The sequence below is a fragment of the Crotalus tigris genome, unplaced genomic scaffold (genome assembly GCF_016545835.1).
Source record: "Crotalus tigris isolate CLP2741 ecotype Arizona unplaced genomic scaffold, ASM1654583v1 scf7180000018184.2832721, whole genome shotgun sequence".
NCBI classification, from domain to species: domain Eukaryota; kingdom Metazoa; phylum Chordata; class Lepidosauria; order Squamata; family Viperidae; genus Crotalus; species Crotalus tigris.
Genome location: NW_024096871.1, coordinates 1,158,466 through 1,183,573, shown reverse-complemented (window position 1 = coordinate 1,183,573; position 25,108 = coordinate 1,158,466). Strand labels below are relative to the sequence as shown.

The 25,108-nt window shown below is 38.2% G+C and overlaps 1 protein-coding gene across 3 annotated transcripts in view; it reads left to right on the top strand.

Annotated features, from left to right (window-relative positions):
• TBC1D5 (TBC1 domain family member 5) overlaps positions 1-25,108 on the top strand; it is a 376,566-nt gene that overhangs the window by 190,693 nt on the left and 160,765 nt on the right. For all 3 annotated transcript variants that reach the window (XM_039348847.1, XM_039348846.1, XM_039348848.1), the window contains exon 4: positions 4,982-5,048. In XM_039348847.1, coding sequence (XP_039204781.1) covers positions 4,982-5,048 — 67 coding nt within the window. The remainder of the gene's footprint in view (positions 1-4,981; positions 5,049-25,108) is intronic.

Below are 25,108 nucleotides of genomic sequence, written 5' to 3'. Positions count from 1 at the left end.
GACCTTCTGTTTTTCAATCTTTTAAAAAGTGGGAAAATATGCTTAGAAGTACCTATAGAGTAATCAGTATGTTATCAATACCGTATATTCCGGCGTATAAGACAACTTTCTAAACCCTGAAAATCTTCTCAAAAGTTGGGGGTCTTCTTATACACCGGAAAGATATTACTCAGCAAGTTTTCTCTCCTCCCCCCCCCCTCTCGCTCAAGAGTCCTAGGGTTATTATTATTAAAACCAGCCGATCAACTAAAGATATTTCTTTCCAGCCTCTATACTGGGAGTACGATAGGCATTATCTGGCTGTCGTGACGGTAAGATTTCCTGGAGGTTTATTCCCCATTCTATAATGCTACATTACATACCATCTCCTCTCTTCTTCCCTCTCTTTTGCCATCCCAATTCCTTGCCCACCCCTCCAGAACTGTGGATTGGTAGTGGCCGTCCCGTGATTCATTCATTTGAAGGAAGTAGGGATGGCCATGTAATGGGGAAGGGGGGGAAAGAGTTGTAGGTTGGTTTTTTTATATAATGAAAACAAACCTAAGCATCTGTGTCCATTCGAGGCACTTCTCAGCGCTTCTTCATGCAGGCTTTTCAGCGTTTACCTCTCACTGCCGGTGAGAGTAGCTTGGGGAGGTGGAGCTTATGGGTCTGGAAGGGGAGGGGTGTCAGCTAAATTCCTCTCAGATTTACGAAGCAGGAATGGAGTGGGGACAGAAAACAGCTACACGATCCTTTCGCCTGTCGACTTCCACCAAGCTTATGCCAGCAGTTCCCCCCCCACCACCTAAATAAACTTGCATGGTGCATTTGTGGTGTTATTTATGACAGATCCTGGCTGGTCAATCTGGCTCCCATCAATAAGTACTGTAGTGCTCTGAGTTTTAATAACAAATTAAAAGGAAAGCATTTACTCCCCCCCCATTACCTGAAAAGGGGGCAACTTATCACATTTGTGGAAATGCAAGTTTTCGAAGGGCGAATGCCTTTCTTACTCAGTTTATTAACTGCTTCCTTTCCTTCTTCCTTAAACATTCTGGCTGTCGCCAATTTCATTCTTGGTAGTGTTGCTTTAAAAAACTGCTGAGAAGTCCTTTTCCAGGCAGGGCAATTTTCATCAAGATGTGTGTGCGATTGACAAGGCAGAGCCTTTGACAAACAGGCAGGCTTTCCGTTCACTCGGCTTGGGGAGGCTGTGGAGGATTCGCAGGGTGGAAGACTGAGAGGAGAAGATCCCTGTGTGCAGCCTGCTTGCTCCAAGCCAAAGCTTGCTACTGGGGGGGGGGACAATGGAAGGAACCCGGGGAGTCGCACGCATGCCTACACACACACACGCACACACCCTGAGCTACTCATTTGGGCTTACAGGTGGCCAATGAGAACTCAGAAACTGCGCTCCCTTTCTCCCCTCCCTCATGGAATTAGCTTGTCCATTTTTTCCCTAGGGCCTATACAGCATACTGGCTCAGGAATTCTGGGAGTTGAAGTCCATGAGTCATAAAAGAGCCAAGGTTGCCTACCCCTGGCCTATAAGATGACAGGAAGGGTTGGGCAGGCAGGTAGAGCTGACCCACCCAATCCAAGCAGGCTTTGTATACAACAACCTGCCAATCACTGGTAAGGTTCATCGCTTGCCGTGGTTGTTGTATACTGGGTACATACAGTACAGCACCAGTATCTATACCAGTTCATACAGTACAGCACCAATACATAACAGTACAGTATACAAATGTCCAATAGTCAAGACCCCATCATGGCTCCACCAGCAAGAAGAAAGAAATATAAGCCAGTTTCAAACTTAAAGTTGTAAACTTTGCCATGGAATATAATAACTGCGCTGCTGCAAGACAATATGGAGTAACAGAAAAGATAGTTCGGGACTGGAAAGCAAATGAAAAAGCATTAAATAGTATGCCAAGGGTAAGTGTGCATTAAGAAGAGGCACCCCACATTGGCCAGAACTCGAAAAACATGTAGCAGACATGGTGAATGAGCATCACCAAAACGGTTATGTAGTGACATGAAATAAAATACCGTATTTTCCGGTGTATAAGACAACTTCTAAACTCTGAAAATCTTCTCAAAAGTCAGGGGTCGTCTTATACGCAGGAATATATGGGTAGCTGTTCTCTGAATTTAAAACCAATCTGCTCCCTAGTGGCCAGCCCTATTTTTTTTTACAGAAATAAGCACTAACAGGACAAAGCTTTCTAGCAGCAAAGGAGCTCCTATTGTGCTCATCTATAAACAGAAATTCAATATTGTACTGTATTTTCTGGCGTATAAGATGACATTCTAAACCCTGAAAATCTTCTCAAAAGTTGGGGGTCGCCTTATACGCCTAGTCGCCTTATACGCTGGAATATACGGTACGTTTGTTTGCACGTCAGTGGCCAAATCTAACCCAGATCACAGCAACAGATTTAAGGCCACTGCATCCTGGTGTACTAGATTCTTGGAAAGGCATAATATGGTACTAAGGCAAAAGACGAAAATTGCACAAAAATTACCTGCAGATCTTGATAGCAAAGTAATTAGTTTCCATCGATACGTAATACAACAGCGCATTAAACATGGAAATATGGATGAAACTCCAATGAATTTTGATATGGTTGGAAATAAAACTGTCCATCAAAAAGGTGAAAAAACAATTTTAATTAAAACAACAGGACATGAGAAGTCCAGTTTTACAGTGGTACTAGCATGCACAGCTGATGGTGCCAAACTGAGACCAATGATTATTTTTAAAAGAAAAACAATGCCGAAACTCAAGTTCCCTGTTGGTTGTTTTGTACATGTGAATGAAAAAGGCTGGATGGTTTGATAATGTATGGAGCAGGCGACCAGGTGGACTTATTCAAAAACGTAGTCTACTGGTGTGGGATATGTTCAGGGCTCATTTAACTCCCAGCGCCAAGCAAAGGCTTGCAAGACTAAACACAGATGTGGCAGTTATTCCTGCAGGATTGACATCGTTAGTACAGCTACTGGATGTGTGCCTAAACAAGCCATTTAAAGATCGCATTCGAGAACAGTGGAATGAATGGATGGTTAGCGGCGAAAAGTCATTCACAAAAGGAGGAAACATGCGTGCTCCACAGTTGGATGTTTTGTGCAAGTTTGTCATAAAAGCCTGGAATGATATTGATGCAGAAACAATAATCAAGTCTTTCAAGAAGTGTGGCATATCAAATTCATTAGATGGTATGGAGGACGACTACTTGTGGCAAGATGAAGAGGAAGCCGAAGCTGAGACCACACCATCTGATATGGAATTCGATCCATATGATGACTGCCTTACAAATGTATCACAAGATGTCATTGATGTACTTATGATATCAGATGACGAACAGGATAATTTTAAAGGCTTTTAAAGGGAAAGTATCATGCCAGCAAAACCTGTAAAAATAGCTTGCAGTTATGATGGGCATTGCTGACTCTCCAGGGACTTGCCCGGCACTTGCTCTCTCTATTGTTTGTTATCTTCCTCCTATCATCATCAGTTCCAGTTTGGTTGACAGCTTAGAAAACAAACAGCATGGCAGCTCCCATGGGTTTATTGTCTTATCCTTTCTTTCAGCTTTAGAGTGAATTAGGAAAAGTTTAATCACTTGCACTGTTTTATGTTTATTTATGTTTATAAGTGACAGTTTTCCTGCTAAGTACCTGTATGTCATAAGCAATTGAATTAAAATTACCATATTGAAATCAAATCTGATGTTTTTTAATTTTTATTTGGTGTGCGTTGGAAGAGGGGTAGTCTTATACGGTGAGTATAGCCCAAACTTTATATTTTAACTGGAAAAGTTGGGGGTTGTCTTATACACCCAGTCGTCTTATACGCTGGAATATACGGTACCTAGAAAATCCTTGAAAAGATAAGTAGTAGGTTTGAAACACATAAAAACAAACATGATTACTAGAAACCAGTATGTTAAAGATAGACTTTGCCAAATCATACTGCTTTTTAAGATAAAGTGATTAATATTAATAGACCAAGAAAATGTTGTGGTTTTAGAATAAGATTTCAATAACAAATTTGACAAAATTGATATTGTTTATAAAATGGAAAAGTGTGAGATGAATATTTCCACTGCCTGATGAATTTGCAGTTGGTTGAATTACTATACCCAAACTGTGATCCTTAATAGATTTATATCTGTCGAGGGGAGTATGCAGGGGATTCCTTAGGACCCTATTCTACGACCAATGCTCTTCAACATCTTTAAAAATACCTTGGATGGGGGAATAAAAGTAAAGTCATCAAATTTGGGCGATAACATAGTCTGGAGATGGGGACTTTCTTAAAACACCTTAAAAACCAGGCTTGAAGTTTAAATTAATAGTTTTCCCAATATCTTTTCATCGGTGTGCTGCTGCTGCTGCTTACCTTCGCTCTGCCCATCTAGCCTGATCTTTAAAGTGCCTTTCCAGAAACCTTGAATTAAGAAACTTTGTCAGATTTAATCTGCTCAGTTTGAAATCACTTACGTCTATGAAATCAAGTTTTTATTATCTTTCAGAAAAAATGTGCTACAACAATCAATCTGGAGACTAAATTGTACTGTTCATATTTTAATATTTAACATTAATGTTCATTAGAATTTATAGGGAGGGAGAAATTTAAAAAATTTGATTTATCAGAGCTCTTGATTGAGCTATTAACATGATACATTTTTCAATGCAATTTTACTTCTATAATATAATACTGTGCTTGCTTTTTTAGTATAATACAATGTAACTAAAACTTTCCATGTATAATGGTAAAGAAGTTTATAGAAAACTATTTGTTGTGTAGTGCCTATTAAAAATATTTTAAGCATAGCATAGATATTACAGGCTTTATAAATATTTCCAAAGTATGATTGTGCATATTCTCCAGTTGTACGTATCTCCAATCAAAGGTATAATATTTTTATAGATTCATACTCATGCATCTTGCAGTTAACATACTGAAAATTCTCATGTCTGATCATTTCAGATGTGTCAAATGAAAATGGAAGAGTACAGCTTACTTTGGATACTGATGGGATCTTTTTATCATATAGGTAAGAATTCTCCAACTATTCTATCTGGACAGCTTTTCTTAAACTTACATTTATAAAGAAAGAAGAAATAAAGTATATGTCATGGTTTTGACAAATGTGACCAAATAAATCAGAACTCCGAGACAGGAGAGTTCCTCAAAGAACATGCTTATTGGGTACATCGCATCAGCACAGTCAGAAGTAAAACCAAATCTAAACTTTCCTTCCTAGAATCAAAGTAATACAATGTAAAAATTCCCACCGTCTACTAATGCTATCAGTAGAACGACTTGACGGGCTTTCTGACTAAACAATCCTCCTCTTCCACTCCGTAGTGGGAATGACATTGGTTCCCACAAGATTTGCTCATGTTTAGACTACCAGAAATATCTTTTCCCCTCCCTTTCTTGTGGCAATCTAGAACAACAAAAATAGCTGCAGCCAGGTTTGTTGTAGACTTGACAGTATATTTGTATTTATTAAACAGATATTTTATTGTAGTAATGTTAAGTTTGATGAACTTAAATCAAGTGAATCAGGAAGACTATTCAAAAACTTTTACATTGAATCTATAGCTTAAAATGGCTTATCAGGATCTCTGCTGCTGCCAGCTATTGTGATACTAACTTTGTATGTACACAGTTTATCTCAAAATATAAAAGAAACATTCAGTATATTTTGGAATATCTAATATCTATAAATAAATTCACTTCCAACTCTCATATCAAAGATTATCTGCCTGTGACCATCTTTGGAGATTCTCTATCATCCAGGTCGTGGTCAGAAAGGTGCTTTTTCAAAGGGCAACTGGACTTTCTTTGTTTTTTCTTGAAGACATTTTGCTTCTCATCCAATTTCTTCAAAAATAGTCCATGACTGTTATTTAGATTCTTACCAATAATAATCTTGACTTCCATTAGTCTAGTTTTCAATTATTAATTTTTCAAAATATTGCCATATTTTGCAAGTAATTTCATTAAATGAACGTATATTATGTTAATACTCTTAATATTTTTAACAATTCAAGTTTTAGATGTGTCTGAGGAGTATAGGAGATACAGATGGAGATGACAGATTGGGGAATGTTGTGTCAAGTGAGGAGTCACAGGAAATTGAACTGCATACTTTTTTGATATATTGAAAGTCAGTCAGTCAGTCACATAGTTAGATTGGATTTGGCATTTTTATCTACCAAGGACCTGGGATAACAAGTGTTATTGTCTGTTGGTGTTAAAGGTATCTCAGGATTTTAAATTGACCAGTGGTTATAGTATCAAGTTCAAGTAGTACTCCAGTTGTTTTGGCATTGCACCCAAGGAGCCTATTACTACTGATAATATTTTGCTTTCTTCTGTCACTGTTTTTCTATTTGCATTGGCAGGTCTTTGAATCTTGTGATTTTCTCCAGTTCTTTGTTTTCTATTCTGCTTTCCCCAGGTACTGCCATACCCACCATCCAGACTCTTTTGTCTTTTTTTATGATATTTGTTTAGTCTGGAATGCTTTGTGGCAGGTGCTTGTCTGTTTGAATTCCCAGATCACTTTATCTTCTTCACTTTCTATTACTTTCTTTAGTTTGTGGTCCCACCAATTTTCGTGTGTAAATAAGTGGCCTTTCTTATAGATATTCCAGTGTACCATTATTTCTACTTGTTTGTAGTCAATCTGTGTGATATTTTTATAGTAGTTACTAGGTGGTCCACTCTTTTAGCTTCTTTGCAGAAGCAAATTTGCTGTCTATTGCTGAGTTCTCAATTCCAGCATTTGTGTGTGCATTTGTTTGGATCTTGTGCAGAACTAGCCCTTTTGTCTCTTTCTTTCTTAACTGCTCTTAGCCATTGCCAGGTCTTCTTGTTTACTGTTTGGCCTGTTTTTGTTTTGTTTTTTAATGTACTGGTTAATATTTTTTCTTACCATGTATCTTTTTTATTCATTATTTAGTCTTGTTGTATACAACCTCCATTCAAGTTGGTCTTCTTTCTCTTGCAGTTTTCCAAAATCATCTTGTCACTGACCCTAATCCTAACTCTTAATGTGCTGATCTTATTTTCCAACCTCATCTTCTATTTTGATAATGCATTGTTTGGCTTTTTTTTCCTCTTTGTTGATTTTGCAACTCAGGTATTTAGTTACAATACCTGAGCAAACCAACCAAATACAGTTGGTTTACTTCTTGCAATGAGTTGGTGCTTATATTTCACATTATAATATTGACATTTTTTAATTCTTGTGCTAGCTGTTTCTTTGGAACAAGTTTCAATGTATGCAACCTTATTTTTTTTTGTATATGCTGTTCTTGAAGTTGAGTTATTATTTGTTTCATTTTGTCTTCTTTCTGAGGAGAAAGAAGAAGAAGAGGTGCTTCATTTGGGAATGAAAACAATTTGGTAGCTATGCTGGCTTCCCCTGGTTTACCTCTATAATAGGAGCTATTTCTGGCAAGGCTTCAATTTCTTTGCCCCAAGTTGATCTTTGCAGTTCTTATTTTACCTTATTTTATATTTTAAAAGGATACTTACCTGCTAGCCTGTGTTCTGCTCTTACTTACTTACTTACCTTACTTATTTATTTAGCGTGTGATATCTACAGAGGTCATGCAATCATTGATATACAACACTAGTGAAACACATTATAAGGACCTGCAATCACTAATTACAACACTAATAAAACATATTATATGGACAGATACAAATATAAGTTTAAATAAAGCACCAGCATATACATGTATGTAAAGTATGTGAACAAAAGACTATGTTTTTAGTTTTTATATATTTGTGATATCTGATTTATACTCCAGCTTTTCTTCCAATAGCTGCTAGTTCTAATTGCTCAACCTACAATCCTGTAGCCCATTCGTCACTTCTTCTTCTTCTTGTGCCATATCCATTATCGGACATTGGCAATCATGTTGGTGGTTCCTTTTTTTATCAGCAGCCGCACGAAAAAGTGCTGCTGAGTTTTGTCCAAACCAATCCTTTAGATTTTGAAACCACAATGTTCTTCTTCTTCCTGGACTTCGTTTGCCTTCAGTCTTTCCCTGGAGGATTAAATGGAGTATGCCGTATTTTTCTGGGTGTTGTACCACATGTCTGAAATATTCTAATTTTTGTTTCTTAATTGTTTTGGTGATTTCCCTTGGCTTTCCCAGTCACTAGATATTCACAAACAGCAACATTTAGTACTGTCCTTGTTGACCTGAGTGATAACTAATCCAGTATGGGTTCCTGTAAATTATGGCTCGCCATATTATTTATGGGAGAGGCATTTTTGGTCTGGTTCCTCTGATAAGATGTGTCCAGCAGGATTGAACTTTTGGCATAGGTCTTACCTGTTGGAATATTCATGAACAGGAAGAGTCATGTGGTAACTCAGTCAACCAATGTGAGGAAAGTGCTACTGAGTCTGTGCAAAAAGAGTATTGAGTTAGGAGCTGGATTTCCAGTCTCAAGGCTTTGTCTCTGGTCTGTCTGTCTCTGTAAGAAGTCTTCATTAAGCTATGTTGCTGTAAAGAAGAATGGTACTGTAAATATTTTTATATAAATATAAAGTTATTTGAATCAGCTAAATGCAGTCAACTGTGAGAGCTTTATTTTTCACCAATAGAGAAATTAAAATTCTCTAACAGGTTATGGGCCCAGAGCTTACTAAGGTCTGCATTGTAATTTAAAGCTGGAAAAAATTGCCTGTGTTTAGAAAGTATAAAAACAAGACAGAATTAGCAGAATGGCTACAATGGAATTTGAGGAAACCTCTGTGCCTCGTTTGGGCCAGAAGAATTATACTGTGTGGGCTGCAAAAATGGAATGTTTGCTGAAAGCAAAAGAGCTGTGGTAAATTATAGAAAATCCACCACAAGTGTTTGTAGCTGTTGATCAGAAAAATCATGATAGAGCAATGGCTTATCTCATATTGAATTTAGATGATGCAGAATTTCTAAATGTTGCAAATTTAAAGACTGCAAAGGAGATATGGTTAAAATTGAGAGCTGTGCACATGAATGTTTCTGCTTGCAACATAGTGCAATTGTCAAGAAAACTTTACAGAGCCTGTTTGCAACCAGGTGAATTTGTGGAACAGCATTTAAATAAAATGCAAAGTTTATTTTTGGACTTAGAACAACGTGGGATTAAATTCCCTGAGTCCCAAAAGGTTTTATTGGTGTTGAACAGTTTAGATAAAACCTGGGACACAGTTTCTGCAATATTTGAATGCAAAGAAGAGCAAGACTTAAAGTTTGAGGCTTTAAAGGCATGTTTGCTTAATGAAGAAGAAAAACGCCATTTTAGAAGCAGCCACGAGGAGGAGAAATTCCTGAGGAGGGGGTCCAGATTGCAAGTCTCCAGAGAAGAAACAAGCAGATCAGACCCGGACCAAATTGCAACAAAGGAGAGATTTTGCAAGCAGAGAGCTGCTCAGCGGGAAAAGACTTGCTATAATTTGCAGAAAAAGGAAAAAGGACTGCTTTGCAAAAGGAACATTTTGGTGTTGCAAACGTTTGCAATAGCAACAACAGAGACAAATGGCTAATAGATAGTGGGGCAAGTCAAACAATTGTTAATGACTCTGAATTATTTTGCAGGTTTGTTCCAGTAGCACAGGAAGCTGTGGCTTTGGCAAATGGCCAGAAAGCAAAAGTCATTGGAAGAGGCGATGTAAAAATTCCATGTTTGGAATCAAAGTTTACCAATGTGCTTTGTGTACCTGAGATGGAACATAATTTGTTAAGTGTGTCTAATTTAGACAAACAAGGTTTTGAGGTCATTTTTGTAAATGGGAAATGTCTCATCAAAAGGAATGGGAATATTTGTGCAGAAGGCATAAAGGAAGATAATCTATAGGTATTGCAGGGACAAAAGGTTCAATGTTCCCATATATTTAAGAATGTTGCAGAGCATGATTCATGTGTTCTCTTCTGCATAGAAGACTTGGCCATGCAAGCTTTAAAGTTTTGCAGCAAATGCAAGATTTTGCAGAAGGGCTAAATTTGAAGGGATGCAAAACATATTTGGACTGTGCAGTATCAAAGCATCAAAGTCAGAGGCATTCTCAGTTAGTAAATATAGCACAAGACAAACAAAAAAGAGTTCTAGAGCTGGTTCATGCAGATCTAGTGGGACCTATGCAAGCCAGTTTGGGAGGAGCAAAATATGCACTGGTAATTGTTGATGATTATAGCAGGTATTCATTTTGCTATTTGTTTAGAGCAAAGACAGAGGTGCTACAACAATTCAAACAGTGGGTAAGTTTTGTAGAGAGAAGGTACAGACAACAAGTGTGTCAGTTGCAAACTGACAGAGGTACTGAATTTATGTCAACTAAATTCCAACAATGGTTGGGGCAGTTGGGCATAAGACACAGACGTACAAATCCTTACACAGTAGCAGAGAATGGTGTAGCTGAAAGAAGGAATGGTGTTTTGCAAACAATGAAAGATTCATTGTTAGAGGATTCTGGTATGAGCAGGTCATATTGGGGAGAAGCCATATTGATTGCCAATTTTATAGTTAACAGGCTGTGGAGTTTCTCCATTAATAATACTCCTTATGCCATTCTATATGGGAGAAAGCCATCACTGGCACATTTGAGAATTTTTGGAAGTACTGCATGGGTTACATATTCCAAAAGCAATCAGAAGAAAGGGACAGCAAAAGGCAAGAAAGCTCAGGTTTGTGGGCTATGAGCCAGGATCAAAAGGATATCGCTTTAGCGATGGAAGTAAAAGAATTATAATTTCAAGGTCTGCTGATTTTGCAGAACAAAATTGGGACAGAATTAATGCAAATTCTGGGTATGTCTCACTTAATGACGGTGATCTGTTTAATGACAACTCATCTAATGATAAAAAAATTATTGAAGATGTCAATGTTCAGGGAGGAGAGACTGAACAAGACATGAAACCAGAAAGACTTGAGACACAGGAGCAGTTAATACCACATAGGTCAGAGCGATGTAATAAAGGAATTCCGCCTGACAGGTATTCTGCCAGCAAGGTAAAGGTTTGCAATGTGTGGTATGAGCCAAGAAGTTATAAAGAGGTGCTGGCATTACCAAAAGCTGAACAAGAAAAATGGAAGGAGGCCATGGATAAAGAGACGAAATCCATGAGAGACCATGAAGTATTTAAATCAGTGACTTTGCCACAGGGAACCAAAGCTGTGGGTTGTAAATGGGTATATAAGAAAAAGGTATTGCCAAATAATGATATACAGTATAAGGCCAGGTTAGTGACACAAAGTTTTTCACAAATTAAAAATGTATTAAGTCAATAGGTCTGATGTCTCTTCCTGTCATGAAGGGAGGAGTGTTGGAATATTCATGAACAGGAAGAGTCATGTGGTAACTCAGTCAGCCAATGTGAGGAAAGTGCTACTGAATCTGTGCAAAAAGAGTATTGAGTTAGGAGCTGGATTTCCAGTCTCAAGGTTTTGTCTCTGGTCTGTCTCTGTAAGAAGTCTTCATTAAGCTATGTTGCTGTAAAGAAGAATGGTACTGTAAATATTTTTATATAAATATAAAGTTATTTGAATCAGCTAAATGCAGTAAACTGTGAGAGCTTTATTTTTCACCAATAGAGAAATTAAAATTCTCTAACATTACCCAACCCACAACCATGTCAAGTTAGTGCCTCACTGGGGGCACCTTATTATGACTATTGTTAGTTTCACAGTCAGTCAGATGTTTAGACTGGATTTAGTATTTGGGGCCATTATTATGATTACATATATCATAGATGTCGGTTCTTTAGCTGGCATTGGCCTTCATATATACCGTGTTTCCCTGAAAATAAGACCTATCCCAAGAATAAGTCCTAGCTTGATTTTTACGTGTGTGCCTAATATAAGCCCTACCCCAAAATAAGCACCTACTCCATCCCACCATTTGGTTGCATGAGATGGGGTGAGGCGCATGGGAAAAAATCATCTGCTGGTGAAACAGAGGCTGGAGGGCGACGTGCACATCAAATCCAGGCTCTATTCTGGCTGCAGAGGCCTTTCCTGAAGGCCTCCGCCAGTGAAATGGAGACTGGGGGTGATGTGCGTGAGCGGAGGCGAGTGGCGACAGAAGAAGTGAGCTGCCAGCGGTCATGCAGGCTCTGCCTGGATGCGGCTGTTAGTGCTGTCACTGCAAGGCAAGACAGTGGGGGGGAAGATATCCCCCCAAAATAAGACTTAATGCCTCTTTTGGAGGCAAAAAAAGGGTCTTATTTTCAGGAAAACATGGTATTGAGTCCTTCCGAAGAACCTAGATAGTCATAATGTTTATCAGAACAAATCCAAGCATTGTGGCCTTTTGTAATTGATGGACGGATATGTTGTCAATGCACATAATTTTCTAAGTGCTGTTCATAATGTGCCAATAAGCATTTTATGCCTAATCTTTCAATTTTGATTTTCAACTCTGGATACTTTGTGATCTTCTCCAATTGTTTTTTTTTTCCTACTCTGCTAACTCCTGGTATTGCTATTGCTACATCAGCTGTCAACATTTCCTTCTTTTATCATTAATATTACTTCCTATTTATTTATTAATTTTATTGATTATTATTTATTAATACAATGCAAGGATTAGAAGGTTATCTAACCCAAAATTCTACCTAATGGAGGAATCCATTACTATAGTATCCTGTCAGATGTCTATCTAGTTTCTGTTCAGACACTTATAAAAAAGAACAGTTCAGAGTTTCCTGGAACAGTCTTTTCCAATTTCGAACAATTCTTACTATTAGACATTCTCTCTTGATCTCCAAACAAAAACTACTTTCTTTGTTGTAAGCGAAATCCATTGGTAATTGTCAAGATATTATTCAGAACACTATTGCCCCATAGTTTATATGGTAGTTTTTCAGATACTTCAATGCATATAACATGTTTCTTCACAGCCATCTCATCTCGTCTCCAAGTTAAGTACACTCTGCATCTGTAGCCATTACATACATTGTCATCTTCCTCTTTTTGCTAGTGTCTTTCTAAAATGAGTGCCAAACCTGGATACAAGATAGTATAGAAAAGAAAAATTACTTCTCTTACAATGGGTGTAATATTATTTTTATCTTTCTCATCTTTTTATTAGCCCCTGTTATAGGTATCATATTATGGTTATTATTACTTTGTTACTTTGCATGTACATTGAGAGCTTCTGCACCAGAGACAAATTTCTTGTGTGTCTAATCACACTTGGCCAAATATTCTGTTGTATTCTATTCCACCCTACCCCACTCCACCCCTCTCCATTATGCTTGTGCCTAGGACTGCACTTTCTTGTTTTGCAGCTGACTCATACTGTCACTCATGTGCAGTTATGTCATGTGATCCATTGAGATACAAAGATCTTTTTTTTTGCATATACTGTGGATCTTCTGTCCTATGTTTATGCCTTTGATTTTTCCTATCCAAATGTAGGAGATTATATTTGCCCATATTAGAATTTGTCTTGTTGTATTCTGCTCATTGTTCTGCCTAGCTTCTCAAGATCCCTATATTGTAAGGCATTTGTTAACCCCCAATCGTTTTCATCTACAAATTTGATCATTATATTTTCTGATTCTTCATCGAAGTCATTTAGAAAACTGCTGAATATTAGTCTAGGTTGGAGTCTGAAGTATGACACTCAACTGTTCCTTTCAGTTTGATGCAGAGTTTTGGGTACAACCATCTCTTATCCATCTAATTTTAGCCCACATTTTGTCATGTTTCTCCTTGCATATCTCAGGACATTTCATCAAATGTTTTGCTGAAATAAAGATGCATTATACTTATTTTACCCCATGGTCAGTTAAACAAATAACTTTCAAAAAGAGTAGTTTAGTTTGATGTGAATTGTTATTGATCAACCCATTCTATCTCCTGTCATGCTATGCTTTATTTTATAAATCCTTACAGACCAACTGTTTAATAATCTTTTATAGAGTTTTGTTGACTGTCAGTGTCTAGCAATGAATCTCTGCCATGATAGAGAAGACCCATCTTCAAGTTGTTGCTATATGACAGTGATGGCAAACCTTTTAGAGACCGTGCCCAAACTGCAACCCAAAACTCACTTATTTATCGTCGGGTGCCAGGTGGGCGTGGCCCAGTGGATGAGCATGGCTGTGGTGGTTATGGCAGACTGGGTGGGTGTGGCCAAGGTGGGCATGGTCACCTCAATGTTGCTCATGGGGAGGGACGCCTGTGGGGGACAGGCAAGGTTGGGGGAGATCCAGAGGTCTCTGGCAGGTGGGGCGTTGGGCAGGAGGCTCGTCCTGCGGGGTGAGGTGAGGCAAGGCAGGGCGGGGGTGCCATTATCACAGGGCAAGGTGAGGCAGGGGCCGGGGCAGCGGCTGCCAGATACCAGCGGCTCCCGCACACAGAGGCCAGCAAGCGCATGGGTGCTGGGATGCATCCGGCCATGTGGAACCTCGGTGAGTTAGTGGGCAGCTGGTTGAAGAGGAACAGTTGCCATTTCCAGGACACAGTGCACATGCCCACACAGAGTGCCGCCTCTGGCACGTGTACCATACGTTCGCCACCACTGCTATATGATATTCAGTTGTTCTTTGTTTATATAGCACAGTGGTTCTCAACCTGTGGGTCGGGACCCCATTTGGGGTCGAATGACCATTTCATGGGGGTCGCCAAACAAGGCTGTCTGCCATTTTCCCCCCACTTTTCTTTGGCCACGCCCCTGGCACCCGCTGATGTATAAGTGGTTGGGGATCACCACAACATGGGGAACTGTATTATGGGTCGTGGCATTAGAAAGGTTGAGAATCACTGATATAGCAGCACCTCCGCAATTGATGTCAGTGACCACTGCCATGTCTTAATGCATGTGATCTGACAAATACACCGATTCACTGTTTAGGCCTTATATTCTAAATCCAAAAAATGGACTTAGTAGCTAGTTTCTATCATATCAATGGCAGAAGCTGTAAACTGAATAATCTACTTAAAGTGTTTGAGAAGAAATTCATCATGATGGCAGAGATTTATTAAACAGACATCTTGTGTTGTTTACTAATATTAAATAGATTAATATTATCAAAATGATTATTTTAAACAGATTTATTCAACATATTTCCTACACAGTTTAATACTACTGGTGTCTGGCAGAAGTTCTGTTTGCTGCCAGAAAAACAATAATATAAACTTTGGAGAATTACAAGAGGAAAAACTGAAATATCATATACTGAAGACATAAGTATTCAGAACCTTTGCTCAGTACTTGCTTGAAGCACCTTTGACAGCAGTTACAGCCTGAAGTCTCTTTCGGTATGACGTGACAAGCTTTACACACCTGGATTGGGGAATTTTCTGCCATTCTTCCTTGCAAATCTTCTCAAGCTCAGTCAGGTTAAATGGCAATTGTCAGTAGATAAGCATTTTCAGGTCCCTCCAGAGATGTTCAATAGGGTTCAAGTTGGGGCTCTGGCTGAACCATTGTAAGATATACACAGAGTTATCCCTAAGCCACTCTTGTGTTGTCTTAGGATCATTATGTTGGAAAGTGAACCTTCAACCCAGTCTGAGGTCCTGAGCACTGTGGAACAGGTTTTCATTGAGGATACCCCTATACTTTGTTCCATTCAGCTTTCCCTCAATTATGACCAGTCTCCAGGCCCTGCTGCAGAAAAACACCCTCACAGAATGATACTCCCACCAACATACTTCACTATTGGAGTGATACTGGGAAGGTGATGAACGGTGCCTGGTTTCCTCCAGACATAATGTTTAGAATTGAGGCCAAACAGTTGAATCTTGGTTTCATCAGACCAGAGGCTTTTATTCCTCAAAGTCTGAGAGTCTTTCAGGTGCTTTTTTGCAAACTCCAAGTGGATTTTCATGTGTTTGACACTGAAGAGAAGCTTCCATCTAGCCCAGCGGTTCTCAACCTATGGGTCGCGACCCCATTTGGGGTGGATCGACCATTTCACGGGGGTCGCCAAGCAAGGCTGTCCGCCATTTTTTCTCTTTTTCCGGCAGGTGCCTTACCTCCCTTGGGCTGGGCCAGCTGATGGTCCAGCCGGTGGTCGGCCTGCTCCATCTCTGCCGCTTGCCAGCTACGCCTCGGCTGGCACAGGGGGCGGCACTACGCATGCGCGCGCTCCCGGGCAGGGATAGTCCTTGACTTACGACCAGTTGGGTAGTCCTCGACTTACAACCGGTTTAGTCCTTGACTTACGACCGGTTGGGGGTCACGGCATTAAAAAGATTGAGAACCACTGATCTAGCCACTCAGCCATAAAACCCAGATTGGTGGAGGGCTGTAGTGATGGTTGTCCTTCTGCAACTCTGTCCTATCTCCATACAGGATCTCTGGAGCTCAGTAAGAGTGACCATCGTGTTCTTGGTCACCTCTCTTACTAAGGCCCTTCTCTCCCAGTTGTTCAATTTGACGAGGCAACCAGCTCCTGGAAGAGTGCTGGTTGTGCAAAACTTCTTTCACTTGAAAATATGGAGGCCACTGTGCTCTTAGAAACTCAGTGCAGCAGAAATTTTGTTGTAGCCTTCCCCAGATCTGTGCCTTGCAATAATCCTGTCACTGAATTTTGCAGTTCCTTTGATTTCATGGTTTTTGCTCTGCTACAGTATGCATTGTCAGCTGTGGCACATCCTATAGAGAGATGTGTGCTTTTCCAAATCACATCTAATCAATTTAATTTACTACAGTGGACTCTAATCAAGGCGTATAAACATGTCAGCAACGATCAAGAGAAGTAGGAGGCACCAGAGCTAAATTTCACTTATTGTTGCAAAGATTCTGAATATTTATACCACATGTCGGCAACCTGCAGCTCCGGAGCCGCATGCGGCTCTTTGAGCCTTCCCCTGTGGCTCCCAGCCTCCTCTGCCTTTGCAGAGAGAGACCGAGACAGAGAGAGGAATTGCGTTTCCCTGCTTCTCTCTCTCTCTCTCTCTCTCTCTCTCTCTCTCTCTCTCTCTCTCTCTCTGTGTGTGTGTGTTTGTGTTTTTGTTTGTGTGTGTATGTATGTTTAAAAGAGAGTACACTCACAGTGTTCTCTGAGGAGCTGAAAAGCTTACTGGGCGGAGCTCCTCCCTTTGCTGCATCTCAGCAGGAAGCAGGAAGGGCAGGAGAGAGCTAGCTAGCCCAGCTAGGCTGACTCAGGAATTCTGGGAGTTGAAGTCCATGAGTCATAAAAGAGACGAGGTTGCCTACCCCTGAGCTTGTTGGACAACAGCTTGAAGCTTGCCAGGTGAGCAGCAGATAGGAGAGGGGGGGAGAGAAAGGGAGGGAGGGAGAGAGAGAGAGAGGAAAGAGAGAGAGAGAAAGAAAGAGAGTGGGGGAAGAGGAGTGCCAGACCAAGGGCAGATAGAGAGGGAGGGAGAGAGACAGAGAGAGAGAGAGGGAGACCCTTTTGACATCTAAAATGAAGATAACACTGCGTGTGTGTGTGTGTATACACACACACACACACACACACACACACACACACACACACACACACATATATATATATATATATACATATATACATATATACATATATATACATACATACATACACACACACAAACACACACACCTATAATAAAGGTAAAAAAGGATATATGCAGTGTTATCTTCATTTTAGATATCAAAAGGGTTTTGCGGCTCCCGGTGTTTTGTTTTTGGTGGGAAATGGGTCCAAGTGGCTCTTTGAGTGTTTTGGGTTGCCTACCCCTGATTTATACCAATGTGATATTTCAGTTTTTTCTTTTTAATTAATATACAGACATTTTTAAACTTCCGTTTTCACTTTGTCATTGTAGAATACTGAGTGTAGATTAATGAGAAAAAAATGAATTTCAACAACAGTAGAATTTGGCTGAAGCATAACAAAATTGATAAAAGTGAAGGGGGTCTGAATACTTTCTGAATGCACGGTTTATATTAATCATAGACAATTTAGGATACATGGCAGAAAAGAAGAGTTAAGAATCTTGAGAGTTAACAAGGTCGATACTATATGTTATAAAGCTATTACAAAATCTAGTTGTCCTGCTTCAGATACTGCAAAGCCTCCTCTGTGAAGGTAAGAAAGAAAATCGGTTATGGAGAGGGTGTGTAGCATCCCAGACAATACTGCAGATCCTAATCAAACATCACTTATATGCTATGTCCTGGATAGAAGGAAGTGAATTTTCAATAACTTTTTCTGCCACCTTCATCACTTTTTGCACAGGCTTCCTGTCCGAAACAGTAATACCTCCAAATCACACAGTACTACAATATGACACGATGTTTTCACTCGCCCCTCAACAGAAGTCACTAATATCCAATTTGTCAGGACAAGGAAATTCCAAATACAAGTGTTCTTATATTTTATAAATGTTAATTAAGTTTTTTAAAGTCCTTATTAAAAAAGGATTTCCGCTAATTGATATCAAATGACTGTAGAGGGGAAAGGGATAGTCCCCTCTCAGAATTCCCTACTTGTGTTTTGGTTTTGGAATCAGCCATTATTCCAAAAATGGGCAGGAATATTATCATGTGAGAAACTTTGATGACTAGAACTCTGATGCCTGGCTAGAAGGGCTTTGCCCAAATTTATCTTGTGCTTCAGTTGTATTCTTTTCTGAACCAGAAGACCCTTTTTATAAATTACAATGTGTTCTACACAGGAATACCCTTGGAAACTACTTGGAAACTTAGAGCTGATCTAGAATGCAACTGCTTGAATAATTATGGGCTCACTTCACTATAATCATGGGACAGTATTAATACAGTATTAATACAATACAGTATTAAACTGCATTGATTGCCCCATCACTTTTTCACAGCTTTCTCCATAAAGGGAGATTAATATAGATGGTAGTGTGTAGTAAAAGGACATCCAAGGGAAACCCTTCTTGAGCAGGCATATCAAACTTGCGATGTCACATGATGTTGCACAACGTATCACGACTTTCCCCCAATTGCTGGCAATGGGGCGGGCGCAGTTTCAGTATGATGCGTCCAGTCCATGGGCCGGCAGTTTGACATGCCTGTTCTAGAGGAGCCATATCAACCAATCAAGAGGAGCACTTTTTCAAGAGCGCTAGAGTTTCCACTTTCTACAAGAAGCATTGATTATGGCCTCACTATTGACTTCTCAGATACCATCTTATATCTGCTTCAGATTTGGAGGGAATATGAACAATTTTATTCACTTTTGTTTGGAGTTAATTATTTGGAGAATCAGAAAATACAGATTTTATCTTTATTTCAATACATTGTACAATAATTCTTTTGTACATAATGGTGTGCTCTATTGAAAAATAATGAATCATATTTGTTCATTGATATATGAAAAAGATTGAAGTTAGCCTTTTTTCTCCCCATGTTGTCACATAGTCAACTGTTAACAGTTTTAAAACATCCTATGTATCTTTATTACAAGATCACAGAATAACACTTGTGCTTCAGAATTAATGTTGCAAGGAATAACAATGCTAAAATCATACTTAACCATAAAATAATGCCAGCCTTTTTTCAGTGTATAGTATTAATTTATTGGTACAATTAGAAAGTGAAAATAATAGAGCTAGGTCATACAGTATATTAAAGAAGAAGAAAAAAATGCCTTGGCTTTTAATAGTTGGCAAACCTGGCACTGCTATTAAGTAGCATTACAGCATTTAAGGTGTGAAATGAATATTTTATGCTCAGTAACAAGTAACTCCAAACATATAATGAGGCGAGCTGTAAATTGCTGGCTCCAAGTTACAAATTACATTGCAAAGAACAGAAGAGAGCTTGATGAGCAGAAATGTGGGAATGTTAACATTAAAATGAAGTATAATTGTGTAAAAAATTAATAATGGAGAAATAGAAATTGGTCAAATCTCCAGTGTCTTCTGAGCAAGCATTGAAAATAATTGAAATTGTTACCATAATGAATGAAACTAGAAGACCAATCTTTACAATTGAATGCATTTATTTATATCTCATCCTAAGCAGAAACATGTTACTGTTTTTAATATTATATACAATTTTGAATTTGATGTAGAAAAATCTGAAATACAGTATGTATGTTTATAATTGTAGGAATTGACTATAAGCCACATATTCATCACATATTCATATTCCTTGTTCTGTGTGTGCACTGTGAGGTAAATGCCTTTATTAGTGTATTCCACAATTATGCATCTAGAATTGTAGCCTGAATGTCTACTTTAACAATGTGAAATACTTTCATATAAAAGATGAGTCTAGTGATTCATTATGAAAAGAGGTTTGCACAAATATGACTAGAAGATTTAAATTTGCATTTGTCTTTTGAAACTCTTTGTATTGATCTATATTTTTATTTATTTCAAATAAAATTGGAGCTTTTAATAGGTTTTTCTCTGCTTTTGTCTAAAAGTATGTGCTCTTAATGGTTGCAATGCAACTTTCCTTGCATTTGCCTTACCTGCATTTTTTTCTTTTCTTTTTTTCAGTTTGGTATTTTAGAACATACAGACTGTAATTTGTCCTGTTTCCTAACATAATTATTGTTTAATGGCAAAAAATGTAAAAGCATTGCATGCAATATTAATATTAAATAATAATTTTTAAATAAATATGGTTCAATTAATAAGAACATCAAAACAAAATTGGCAGGCCAAAAATCTGTTTTAAAAAATATTGAAAAATTTTGCCATAGCAGAGTATAAAGTAACAGGCAGATTACATTGGGAATTCCAAATACTTCTTTCATGTTGCCTCCCATTACATTCCAAATGGTGGTGGGATTGAAAGAAGGGCTTCTATGGAAAGATTGGAGCCAAATCTATAGAGGAGATCTTCAGGAAATTTGTTCCTCACAATTCTTATGTTTTTATAGATTACCAATAATATGGACCAGTAACCAGTGAAATTTCTGTAATGTGGGAATTATCTTAAATTATAACTGACCTGTTTATTAATTTCTGATTGAACAGATTGAATGCACTTCAGTCTTAGCTTCACTCCATAATCCATTCTATTCATTGTAATTATCCATCATAACTAATCATGTCTATCCTGCCTCCTCTTGCAGTGAGAAACTAGAATTGGATAGGGTCGTTTAGTTATTATTTCCGGGCTTCATTCTAGTCTATACACATACACAAAATCTGTAACAGTGCAAACCATAGTTCATTACAATTTGCATCATATTGTATCAATATAAATTATTGGCTAACTAAATCTTGTTGATATTCTTAATAAAGGCTTGTCTTCTCATTTAGATAATCCATTTTAGCAATACTGCTGTATTATTCAAAAGTTAATCGAGTGATAGATTCTTATACATACTAGTATTACATTAAATTATAACATTTATTTAGCATTTTTAAAACAAGAGAAAAATCTTCTCATGTCAAACATATATATTTAAGACCATAGTTATAATTTAAAATATATAACAATGTAATAGAATATAATAGCAAAGAATTTAAAATATCTAAATATAACAGGTAAGGAGTAGAGACACTATTTGGGATGGATGGATGGATGGACAGACAGAGACAGACAGACAGACAGATAAATCTATTAGTTTTAGACACATGAATTTTCCTACTGGTGTCCATTTTTCAAAATTGCCCATTGTGGATTTTTACACATTCCTTTACCCAGCCTCTACCGTGTTTCCCTGAAAGTAAGACCTACCCCCAAATAGCCCTACTTTGGGGGCGAGGTGCACACCTAAAAATCAAGCTAGGATGGTGGTGAGGGGGTGAAGCTTACCATTGCAGCTAGGCCTCCCATGGATCGACACTTGCCTCGACTCATCTACAGCTGAGAAGGGAGCTCCTGCCTGCATTTTGCCATCAGAGGCCTTTCTAGAAGGCCTCTGCAGCCAAGAACTGAGTTATGGATTCAATCTGTAGCTCAGTTCTCGGCTGCAGAGGCCTTTCCAGAAGGCCTCTAACTGTGAAACGCAAGCCGGAGCTCCATTCTCAGTTGCAGAATGAAGCTGCTCCTTTGGGCACAGAAGTGAGCTGGCTGGGCAGGGCTGTTGGTGCTGCCACTGCGAGGTGAGTGGAAAAGACACCCCTCAAAAATAAGACCTGGTGCCTCTTTTGGAGACAAAACAAAATAAGGCTGGGTTTTATTTTCAGGGAAACCTGGTATAGATAAGGAAATCTAGAACAACATCTCCTTGAAGGAATTTAATATTAGACAATGAAATCAATATCAATTTATTCTTGAACATATTTGAATTGTTTTTAATGAACTTGAATTTGTGATATTTTGAAAAAAAAAGTTTGTGTTCTTTTTACAAAAAACCCAGCTAATAATTTTCAAAAATCACATATCCTTTTAATTAAAGTATTTTCTTTCAGTCAACAAACAATGGATTTCTATCTTTTGCAGTATAATATCATTAGAAGGTATAAATGCTGTCTTTCTCTCCTTCCCAAGGGCAGCTGACCTTCTTCTCGCCAAAGAGGTGAACCTCTTGCCAGCACATATGACTACAGACTATTACATTAATCTGTTTAGCCGCAGTACCAGCTGCTTGCATGTTTTTAATTATCTTATTAGATAATATAACAGTGACCTATGAAATAAAAGTGAAGGTGAGGTTTTTTAACTTTTAGCATTTCACAAGTATTTTCTTCAATGTATACTAATATTTATCAATAATGTTTCTGTTTTTAAAGTAGATGAATTAGGCCTTCATTTTATTCAATGGACAGTAATTTTAAGAAAAAATAACTTGTAAATTGTAAATTATATACTTAAAATATTTACATTAATTTCACTTTTTACTTGAATTTATAAATGTTAGTTTGAATGATTTATTCTAGTAAATATTGATTTGCTTTATCTGTATTACTTTTTTCTTATTTTGTGACATATACTACAAGAATTTTCTGAATAAATCTGTAGTTCACAGAGAAAACCATACAGAATGCTTGAGGTTAAGTGCAGGTTTGTGTCATGTAACATGGACTCATCTGTATAGTATTACTGAAATGCTCTATTCATATATACAAACTATTGGCATTGCAATGAATCTATCCACAAACCTTTAATATTAATACAGTATTTAACTCTACCTTCAAGCAAGGCCAAGTTATTCCCAGGTAAGTTGGAAGTACATATTGATATATCTAAAATAATGTGAGGGCTCTATATTATCTCAGATACATTTATGACTCCTTGACAATTCCCTCTCAAGTTCAGTTTGAAACCAAATGCAGGATTAAGTCACTTTCTGGCATAATCCAGAAAAGCTATATATCAGTTCAGGATATTTTAGCTCAGCTTTTTGATCTTGTAGAATACAACTATGTTGTCCATGTCTAATGATAAGTGACACAAATGTAGATAGACAGATCTTTCAGAAAATGATACATTCTAATTAATCAAGAAAAAGTCAGTAAGGAAGAATAGTAGACAAGCTAGTTACATGGTTTCCAGGATGAGCTATCAAAGAGTCTTACTATGAATCTTGGTTTGCTGCTTCTGCCAATTGGCTTTATGTGTGTAAAGCTCTCTTTGTCTTTCTACATAGCAAGTTTCTTTTAAAATTTTGTTCAATAAATTGCACTCAATGCAGTCACATTTTAGGCATTTTGTTTTTGTTTGAAATAGATAAGATTATAAGAATATATATGAAAAGGGAATTGTAATTCTCTAAGGCAGACATGTCAAACACAAGGCCTAGGGGCCGGATGTAGCCCGCGAAGTGGTTTTATGTGGCCCGCAAAGCCATCCTGTGAGGGAATGGCCCCCGCTGCCTTGGCCTTGGCCCTGGCCCAGGCCGGCCAGGAGCCAATGTACAATTTTGTGGTGGTCATCTATGCTGAAATGCATTCAGTCTTAGCTCCAGAAGGCCATCTGGAAACAGCGAGGAACCAGCCCCTGCTGTGTTGGCCCCACCCCCTAGGTGCATGCTGGGGAGGTGTCATCCTTTATGAGGAATGAAGAAATGCACCCATCGCCTGGAAGTGGCCAGCAAATGGCCCTCGCTTACTTCGCATATCTGGCTTGATGGGCTCTGCCCTGGTCCCACCCCTTTCTGCCAGAGACCTTCAGATCTGTCCCACTCCTGCACAGGCCCCCACAAGCACCCTTGATGTGAATGATGTAGAACTGGCCATGCCCACCTAGTAGGCCACATCCATTCCAACCACGCCCACCTAGTAGGCCGTAACCACCCTGGCCACATCCACCCAGCCTCCCGAGGGCAACCACAGTGCTAATGCAGCCTTCAATGAAATTGAGTTTGACACCCCTGCTCTAAGGCAAGTGTGTAACTAGACTTATTGTGCAAATGACAAGGAAACACATTGCTATAATATTTATTTGATATAAAATGGTTGCCCATTGACAAGTTATGAATACAGATCTTATCCCAAAGGCATTACAAGGAGTTTCTTTTACAGTCCCACTTATTTGTATTTATTATATTAGTGCAATTTTTTTTCATTAAATGGGCCAGTTTCATCTATACTTTCAAATCTCTCCAGGTGCATTAGTGATTCTCTTTTATGAAACACCTGTTCAGTATTTTGGAGTAAAATTAAACTGTAATGTTAGCAAAGGGGAAAAAAATCAAACACTGGAATAAACTTTGGGAAAACTCACTGTTCATAATTCTAACATAAAAACTGGGTTCAGGTATTCATGTATGAGAAACAGCAGTGTAAAAATGCATAGTACTTCTGCGTGGACAGTATGCTCAGATTTTTGTTTCCTTAATGGATCTGAATGTGGAAGAAACAAAGATCACAGAGAGGAAAAATGGGACCTAGCTAATATAACTGTTCATGTCTTAATACAGAGGCCAATTTTTTTTCTCTGCTGTAATGTAAGGAGCAATTGTGAAACAAGACAGTTTCATAATATTAATGGAAACTGTGATAGCATAAGGTTGGTTCCTTTCTGTAAGTCACTTTGCAGAGGAGGGACCATATGTGTTCGAACTGAGAACTCTAAGAATATATTGGCACAAATTCTAAATTACAGAAATATTAAAGAAAAAATTTTAGATTACAAAATTCAATCTCATATATATATATATTTAAAGAGCAGTTAAAAAATTTTAAAGAAAATATTTAAGATATTAAAAAATAGAATTTGAAATAAAATTCTATTTCTTCAATATCTTTAATATTTTATACTGATACCTTAGCCAAAGATGTTTT